Below are 10,000 nucleotides of genomic sequence, written 5' to 3' on the forward strand. Positions count from 1 at the left end.
AAAATGCATGCATGTCTGCATTGTCCCAACTCTGTGGAACTAGAACAGTAATTACGGTACATAATCATGCAAGTCTAAAATCGAACTGTAAAAACAAAAAGGAAAACTGTACTGGAGGAAAAGATTGGCTGGGGGGTGAATATGAGAGGAAAGGTTGGTTTACGTGGGATCCTTAATATTACTTAAAAATGTCTTCAATACTAGCTTAGCAAAAAAATATGCATATCAAATGCTTATGTGTAAATAAGGAATGTAGATGCACTGCTAGCTCAGACAGCAGAGGGGATGAATAAATAAAACTAAGGAAGAATTTGCAGTGTGAAGCCAGCAGCGGGAGCAGTGAGACGAAAGGACGCAGCAACACACCAGCTCTTGAGGATCGGCCAGTTTACAGCTGTCTGCAAGAATACAATGGGTTAAGCTCTGCCATTTTGGTGTCATTCACTGATATGTCCATTAACGGTGTTACAGAGTAAAATGGAAGTCATTAACCCTTCCTGGTAGTCCTAATTGCTACAGGGGAATTAAACTGCTTTACTTAAAAAGTTCCTGCATTTTCTCACCTAAATATAAAATCCTCCAGCATAAATGTAAATTTCTCAGAAAAAAAAAAAAAAAGGTTAATCAATGCAATAAGTTCTGCTTTAGAAGAAAAATTAAATACATCAATGCACTACTGTATGCCGATTTCCAGGCAATAAAACAGAGATGTACAAAATGCTGTGTTTACAACATTATAATGTATATTTACAACCAACTTTTTGCTAACCTGCACAATTACCTACACAACAACTGTACAATAAAGCATATGGAAAATAATGTTATCAGGATCCATAGAAACTCTGCGCACACGCGCACACACACACCTCTACATAGAAATGTTAAAAGGGGTCCTGTAGTGAGGAATGTGGAGTCTTCCATTTTTGACAATTATAGTTAGGTGACTGTCACTTTCTGACAGAGAAAGTCAGGATTTTGGATATGCATTGCTTCTTTTAGGGTTATGACTTAGAAATACTAACTGCTGGATCACCATGGCAGCCAGGGAATTCTTAAAGATTAGCATTAGTAACCGCCTTACAAAAAGCATAAAATTATAGGAAACATGTAGGGTACCATTAAAGATAAATCTTTAAATATACTAGCCGACTGTCTAGAACGTAAATACATTCAAAGTTAAAGAAAAAAACTTGAGTCATTCTGCTTGCCCCCCTGCCTCACCATTTTCATATTCCTGGCAACTGTGGGAATTTCATGCGCAAACACAGCAGTTTTGGCACTTCCATAAAGGCCCTTCATTGCACACACTCAGGGAAACTCGTGCGTGCACAAACGTGCCACAAGACTCTCCTGAGACAAGAAACTGTGTGGTACCACAGTGCAGGTGCCGAACCTGGGAGAGAGGCGAGAACTTCTCACCTAGGCTTTGCAGAACAAAAAATAAATACAAAATTTAAGGAGGGAGGGGGGGAGGGGAGGAAGCAAGACAAAATTAAAGTTAATTTGGGGTTCAACTCTGCTTTAAAGTGTATGCAAGCCCAAAAAAAAAATAGGTAACTTACCAAGCCGCTCCCATCACATGACTCTGCAGGTTCGGCTCCTGTGTCAGTGAGCAGCTGCTGCAGGGTAGAGGAGGGAACACCGACAATGGATGGGCCATGGGTGCCTATGTGTGACATCACAGCTCCCAGAATTCAGAGCCGTTGTTGAGTGCTCCTTTTCACAGAGCTGCAAGATCTGTGATCAGAGCGGATTAAAAGGTAAGTATACAGAATTGTTTTTATTTTATTTTACTCTAAACAGGTTAGGCAGGAGAGGTAGAAGGAGAGAAAAAAATGTATATATAAAACAATAGATGTAGATAAGCTTTTCTTCCACTTTAAACAGACCAAAAGGCACAAAATAAGACTACTTTTGAGTTCACGTACATGTTACAGGTAACAGTTCAAAAATATGTAGGTTGTCATTGCTGACCTTTCTGAAAACGCAAGCTGCCTGACTTTATGCTTAGGCTTGATTGCTTTGAATCACACAAAATAGGTATAAATCAATTCTAATACTTGTACTATATGATTGTTCCAGATAGAACAAATACTGAAGCCAGATGCAAACAGACAACTAGCATTTTTAGGAGAGTCAGCAACAGCTGTCCCCACATATGTGTAAAGGCAGGCGATTGCTAAAAAGAACCTCAAGTTGCAGTGTGTGTGTGTGTGTGTGTGTGTGTGTGCATACATTAGCATGCATTTTCTTAAAATTTCCTGTGCATTAAGGTAGCACTATAGGCAAAACTTGTTTTTCCTCATGTTGAATTGTCATCAGGGAGGATATACAAGATTTGTTTTCGCCATCTGTGTCATTGGGGATATTTCCCTCCACTTCCTGTCCCATAGCCAAACCAGAAGCAAGGGGGAAATCCCTAAAAATTAAGGGGATCCCTTGGGGACCCCCAGGTCATCAGAACTAGTGTCCCCATTGGAAGATTTCTCCTTTATTACTTTTATGGGGACAACCCAAAATTTTGGATTTCTTTCAATGACAGGGTCGATATAACTTAATCAATGATTTAAAAAAATATATATATATGTTTTTTTGATTTAACCACTTCCATACAGGGCATTTTCACCCCCTTCCTGCCCAGACCAATTTTTAGTTTTCAGCGCTGTTGCACTTTGAATGACAATTGCGCAGTCATGCGACACTGTTCCCACATTAAATCTACGTTTTCCCCCCCCCCACAAATAGAGCTTTCGTTTGGTGGTATTTGATCATCTCTGCGTTTTTTTTTTTTTTTTTGCGCTATAACATTTTTTTTTTTTTTTTTTTTTAAACCCAATATTTATCACAATTTTTTTCCCCTCAGTTTAGACCAATACGTATTCTACACATTTTTGTTTACACACCCAGATCCACACTCCTGCCGTGATCACCGGCAATCACGGGTGCCCGGCGGCAATCGCGGCCACTGGGTCACGAGCGGTGCTGTGGGTGCGCGCGCTCCCTAGATCACCGGGAACAAAGGACGTCATGACTTTTACCCGGATCGAGGGAGGGTTCCTGCCGGCGTCATTTTACAATGGCCTGGTAAGGAAGGGGTTAATAAAAAAAAAATATTCCTCAGTTTAGACCGATACATATTCTACATATTTTTGGTAAAAAAAAAAAAAAAAAAAAAAACACAGTAAGTGTATATTGATTGGTTTGTGCTAAAGTTTTAGCGTTTACAAAATAGGGGATAGTTTTATGGCATTTTTATTCATATTTTTTTTACTACAAATGACTGCGATCAGTGATTTTTTTCGTGACTGCGACATTATGGGGGACACATTGGACAATTTTGACACATTTTTGGGACCATTGTCATTTTCACAGCGAAAAGTGCTATAAAAATGCATTGATTACTGTGAAAATGACAATTGCAATTCAGGAGTTAACCACTAGGGGGCGCTGTAGGGGTTAAGTGTGACCTCATGTGTGATTCTAACTGTAGGGGGGCAGGGCTGGACATTAGTGATCGTCTTTTCCCTATATCAGGGAACAGACGATCACTGACATTGCCACAGTGAAGAACAGGAAAGGTGCGTACACACACACACACACACACCTCTCCCCGTTCTTCAGCTCCTGTGACGGGACACCGGCGGCGATCGGGACTGTGGGTCCCCGCGGGTGTGGTCGCGGAGCTTCGGACCGGGTCACGAGCGCGCCTGCGGCTGGGCTCTTAAAGCGGGGGTTCCGCAGTTTAACGATTTTTAGCTGTTAGTTTCCATGCATAGTAAAAAAATATTTAAAATTCACACTCACTTGCTAGCCGATTCAAATCGTATTGCCTCGTTTTCTGTCCTAAAGAAGAACTTTTAAAATAACATCCAGGCGTTCTCCATCTTGCTTGTGGGCATTGTGAAGCCCACAAGCAAAGACTTCCTGGATGCGGTGATGCGAGCCTCCCATGACGCAACGCATAATCTCGCGCATGCACTGTGCTCGCCGTCAACACATCCACATTACCATGACAACGGGTGACGTTGTGTAAGCTACACACCCAGTTGTTAGTGTAATAAAAAAAAAACAATGCTGCTTCTTTCAGGTACAGACAAGGACGCCTGTGTTCCCTTACTTAAAAATGCCAACTTAGTATCCGCCCTGATCACATGACCCACGAGATAACGCGGGATTACAGTATAGATCGTCTCCTGAGAGTCTCACCACATCACTCCCAGGAGACTTTGCGAACAGCCGAAATCTAACGACACGCCCACTCCCGCAGGGAATGAAACCTGGAAGCCACATTGAATCCACGATTATAAAGGTAAACATTGACATACGAAAAAAAAAAAAAAGATGGATCGCACATATATTTATGCTGCTGCTATGAGTCAGACGAACTTCATATTTAGGGTGAACCTCCGCTTAAACAGGACGTACAGGTACGTGATTGTGCCCAGTCGTGCCGTTCTGCTGACGTATATCGGCGTGAAGGGGTCCTTAAGTGGTTAATAAAGCCCCTGCCACAAGCCTATGCATTTATGGACACATAGGCCAACACGCAGGGAAGTTTAGAAGGGGGGACCACACTAATAGTAAAAAAAAAAAAAAACACAACAACAAACACGCCTGAAGCTCCTTGAAACCGCTGCAAAAATATTCAGTGTGCATGAGGCCTAAGAGCCCATTCACATCTAGGCGACAAAACGCCGGACGCTTGTGCCGCTAGAGGGGAGAATTCCCATTGCTGTCTATGGAGATGGTTCACATCTCAGACGCCGTACGCCTGTCGCCTGAAAAAAAGTCCCGGACCCTTTTTTTCAGGCGACATTGGCGTTCGGCCATTGACAGCAATGGGAAGGATTTGGAAAAAAAAGACACACTATTCGCGGCAAAATACGCCGCGTACGCGGCGTTGCTTGTCGCGGAGGTGTGAATGCAGCCTAAAGGCGGCCATAACAAGGGGTAAAAGGGAAATACCAACACCACCACCTGTTACAGGAACAACTGTCAGAGTGAAAGTCCCTTCACTTTGGGACATTTCTTCAAACGTCTCATTGTGTCTCTGGGACAGGAAGTGAGAGAAATTTCTCCAATGGTAAAACATACCACACAAAAAAAACAACCTGGCAGGGTTTTAATACTGTCCTATTCTAGTCTGAATGACCCCTGCAAAAATACCCACTGGCCACCGGATTTATGGTCCCCCCTGCTGAACTCATCGATTTGCTGGCCCCTACATCACACTGTATCCTATAGTGACTGCCTGGAGAAACCAAAAGCATACAGAGAAAGACTAGGAATTCAGCACCCCCTGGATTGCTGGACTCTAAAGTTACAGATCATACAAAGGATGCAGAACATCCCTGAAGACACCACATATCAAGCCTTGAATATTTCAAGTGAACAGGCTATATCAGGAGCAAAGACCTCATCTGATAGCACTACTCACAACAAATTTAAAAAAAGGATACAGTGTGCATGGGATTAACAAAAAACACTGAAAATTGTTAAAGTGATTGTAAAGCTTCATTTTTTTGTTTAAACATATTACAATTGCCTCTTCTGTGCAAGGGTTTTTCACAGAGCAGCCCATCTCCTTTTCTGGGGTCCCCCACTGCGCTCCTAGCTCCTTCTCTTCTCGAGTGCCCACAAAGAGCTGGATTCCATGGTGGAACTCGTGCGGGGGTGCTCCCATGTCCCGCTGCTGCATCCATTGACACAGACAGTAGTACTCTAGGCTTTTACACTGGAGCGGTGCGTTCTGTTAATTTTTCAATTCCTCATTCCTCTGTAGGAGGAGATCATAGCAAGACACACTGAGAAAGCCAATTGGAGCAAAGGTACACCCCCCCCCCCCCCCCCACACACATGCAGAGCTTGCCTGTGAATAGTTTAGCAGTCTACTAATCCATTTATAGCAATCGGGCTTCAATCTGCCAGAATGTGTGAGAACTTATCAGGCTGATAACAGAGCTACTGAGGAAGAAACAACTATGGGACTTGGCTCTTTGGAGAGCGATAAGAAAACTCTACAGATACATATGCCCAGCTCAAAATTTCATGAATCGGGTTTACATCCACTTTAAGTGGTCATATGTTATATTACATTTTCTTGCAAGATGTAGCAGACATTATTAGCACAATGGACCAGGATATAAAGTTCAGCTGCTCAAATCAATCCAAGTTCTCAAAAAGCAAAAAACAGCAAATAAAGCCAACAGGTCTTGTTTTCAGGTTTCCCATTATTTTGCACAGGTGATTTGATCAGTTTTACCGCCTTAGTAATGACCACAGCCTTTTCATCTGAGGGAAAGCCTGAAAACATGACCTGTTTTATGAATAATTCTGTTTTGATGAAACACTGCTTCCCTGGAACAAAGATTTATCCCACCTGTGGAGCGTGGTGAAGAGGGAATAGTGCCATGGGGATGCTTTGCTGCCTAAAACTCATAAACTGATATTTTTTGGGAGTTTGGGCGTTCCCCCGGACCTCAAAGCATCTTGTTCCCATTTTGATGAGGACAAGGGCCTCTTCCCAACAACCCTTGCCGGTGGTCGTCAGGGTCCGCAGGCAGGGCTTATCGGAATCTGGAAGCCCCCTTTATGCACACCGTACACAGGTTCTTAATAAAATACTTTTAAGATACCGGCGTCTCTGATGTCTTCTCCCCTCTCTAGCAGAGAAATGCGTCTAAAAGCTAGCATGGCTAAACGCGCATTGATGCCAATGCAAACCACTGATAAAATCGTGTTTTTATGCCAGCAGTCCGATGTCCAGAATAATTTTTTGAGCGTCCTGTGTGCATGGAGCCTAAAGATATACTGCAGGTATGCATCAGGAAATTCTACAGCAGATGTCAGCATGTCTGACCTAAAATGTACATGTTGGAACGCAAACTAGCAGCAATACCAGGGATAAAACCAGAGGTGTCAAAATATCATAAAACATTTTAGAATGGCCAAGTTCCGACTTCAGTTTGGCTAAAAACACTACAATATATGATACAAAGTAGGCAGTTCAGTAGCTCCTTTAGATCTGGTAGGTTTGACCTCCAGCAACGTTTTGGTTGAGACTGCCAGTAAGGGTTCACATTTCCTTAAAGTGGAGTTCCACCCAAAAGTGGAACTTCTGCTTTAAGCACTCCTCACCCCCTTACATGCCACATTTGGCATGTCATTTTTGTTTGGGGGGGGGGGGGGCTTCGGTAGGAGTGGGACTTCCTGTCCTACTTCCACCAAGGGACCACATAGGCGGCGACTCCTCTCCCTTAGGCAGCCACACCCTTTAGGTGATCTCCTGGGACAGGCAACAGGTCCCAGGAGATCTATATAGCAAGGTACAGCGCTAAGTATATGAACCTGATATGTGAACACAGGTGTAAATGTAATCAAAACCAGTGATGCAAAATAAGAAAATAAAATAGTGAAAAAAGTTCCACATTGAGTAAAAACGATGAGCCAAGGAGGCAAAAAGTCCATAGTGAAATTCACAATAGTGCACAAAAGTTGAATAAGCCGCCTATCCCAGACGACGTCATATTGATGACGAAACACGTAGGAGTGGCCAGCTGATTCAAAGTCATCACGCCTTGTACGCTGATTTACACAGATACGGAGCTCTACCGACAGGAGAAACCTCAAGGAGACGCTGCGTCCATCTAGGTTGTATCCATCGCGAGATTATAACAACCCAAGTGTAAATTTTTAGCAGATTAAACATTTTGTTAAACGGTATTACGCTATGGAGCCTCTTTTTGTTTTTCACCCTTTGAGACATTAAGATATCACCTTGTGCTTACCAACCATTTGGAGCAAGTCTTTTGGGAGACTTTAAACCCCTGTGCCTGGAGAGACCGCCATGATAGCGGTCACCTACCTTAGGTAAGGAGACTACAATACAATACAATACAATACCACTATTTGGGTGTTTCACTGGTGGAAGAAGATCCCTCTTTAAAAAAAAAAAAATCAACTTTTGTGCACTATTGTGAATTTCACTATAAGGACTTTTTGCCTCCTTGGCTCAACGTTTTTCACTATTTTCTTATTATTTCGAATCACTGGTTTTGACCTACACCGTTTAGGAGATATTTGCCAAAAGGAACACACAGGTGCACCGAGAATGCCAGTTTTCTCAATGGCTAGTGCCGGCTCCCGTGTGCATGTGCAGAGCGACGTTTTCGCGGCTCCAGGCAAATCACAGCGCCGGAGCGGCAATACCCGGAAGTAACCTTCCGGAGAGATGTCTGTGGCCAGAGGGGGAGACGAGGACAGCTCTGATCTAAAGGTAATTAATAATGAGCTAGTATGCTAGTCATACTAGCTCATTCTGCCTTTGTCTTGCAGATTTTTTTTTTTTTTGGGGGGGGGGGGGGGGTGTTTACAACCGCTTTAAAGCATGTAGATCTCAAATCCTGCATCATCAGGTAATCATTAGCGGTCTGAACCTCAAGTATAGTTCTACTTCCTAAGTGGAATAGCTCACAAACAAGGCACAATATAGTGTAGTAATTTCATAGAAGTGGCCAATACACTCAAATGAACAACGAGGAAAAGCTAAAATACAGATAGCACTCCAATAGCTGTAGATCCAGAATTGTGACGTCAGTACGTAAAGTCCTCTCCCAAAACATTTTGTTGTAGGTACCGTATTTTCCGGCGTATAAGACGACTTTCTGGATGCAAAAAAATGCATCCAAAGTCGGGGGTCGTCTTATACGCCGGGTACAGTCTAAGTACTCACTTTTTTCCCAAGCGCTGACAGTGTCCAATGCTGCGATCGCGATCGAGAATGATTTCAAAGCCGCGCCTTCACTGCAGAGTGTTCTGTGATAGGATGAACAAAAATCTTCCCAGCAGCGCCTCTGTTCTTTGATCCTCCTATCACAGATGCCTTCTCATCCTCGGACGAGATGAGAAGACGTCCGTGATAGGCGGGAAACATAACAGAGGCGCTGCTGGGAAGATTTTTGTTCATCCTATCACAGAACACTCTGCAGTGAAGGCGCGGCTTTGAAATCATTCACGATCGCGATCGCAGCATGGGACAATGTCAGCGCTGGGGAAAAAAAGTGAGTGTTATTGCACTGGGGGGGGGGGCAACAAGTTCAGGCACAGTGGGGGCAAGTGATGGCAATGTGGGGGCATGTAATGGCACAATGGCAATGTGGGGGCATGTAATTGCACAGTGGCACAGTCTGGGCATGTAATGTAATGGCACAGTCTGGGCATGTAATGTAATGGCACAGTGAGTAATGTAATGGCACAGTCTGGGCATGTAATGTAATGGCACAGTGAGGAATGTAATGTAATGGCACAGTGAGATTTGAAAAAGCCTGTTTCTGTCAGCGGTTCTGGCTCCCCCTCAGCTTCCAGAAAGACAGTAAGAAGGGGGTAGTCTTATACAGTGAGTATATCCCAAAATCAAAAATTTTCCTGGAAAATTAGGGGGTCGTCTTATACGCCGGGTCGTCTTATACGCCGGAAAATACGGTAGATCCCTTGAAGATGTGCCTGGGATCAGAAACAGACTGCCGAGACTGCAGTCACACAAAAGGAGTTTTTGAACACTTTTACATTTTAAAAAGCGCCCGAGAAGCTGTAGAGAAATATTTCCCTTTAAAGCTGAACTTTACCCATAATTTGATAAAAAAATACAGAATGTCCTCCCCTCCCTCCTTGCGAGTGTCATGAAAAGAGGATCTCCCGTTGTGTTACGAAGTTTTAATCTGAATTGTTTGTTGGCCCCTGCAACAATGTCCTGCCTCCTAGATCAGCTCCTGTGATAGGCAGCCCACTAATCCAATACTGGGAAATTCTGGGAATCAGTGTGACATGCGTCATAGGTGGGACTTTGTTAGAGCGGTCGCCCGGTCAATTCAAATCCAAGCTCTGTGATACAGCGGGAGATCGCACCTCTGTATGATCCAGGCCATGGTAGGCTGCATCTGAGCCTAGGTTCACACTGCTGCGAATTCAAAATCGCGGTAAAATGCGCGATTTTACCGCAATT

At 43.5% G+C, this 10,000-nt stretch overlaps 1 protein-coding gene across 5 annotated transcripts in view; it reads right to left on the reverse strand.

Moving 5' to 3' along the window:
• The window catches only part of GATAD2A (GATA zinc finger domain containing 2A), a 111,795-nt gene that overhangs the window by 54,558 nt on the left and 47,237 nt on the right, over positions 1-10,000 (reverse strand). For 3 of the 5 annotated variants that reach the window (XM_040320581.1, XM_040320586.1, XM_040320594.1), the window contains exon 2: positions 1,563-1,737. The exons of the other annotated variants lie outside the window; for them this stretch is intronic. In XM_040320581.1, coding sequence (XP_040176515.1) covers positions 1,563-1,679 — 117 coding nt within the window. In that variant the 5' untranslated portion in view covers positions 1,680-1,737. The remainder of the gene's footprint in view (positions 1-1,562; positions 1,738-10,000) is intronic. 5 annotated transcript variants of the gene reach the window in all.

The sequence above is a fragment of the Rana temporaria genome, chromosome 1, assembly GCF_905171775.1.
Source record: "Rana temporaria chromosome 1, aRanTem1.1, whole genome shotgun sequence".
NCBI lineage: Eukaryota > Metazoa > Chordata > Amphibia > Anura > Ranidae > Rana > Rana temporaria.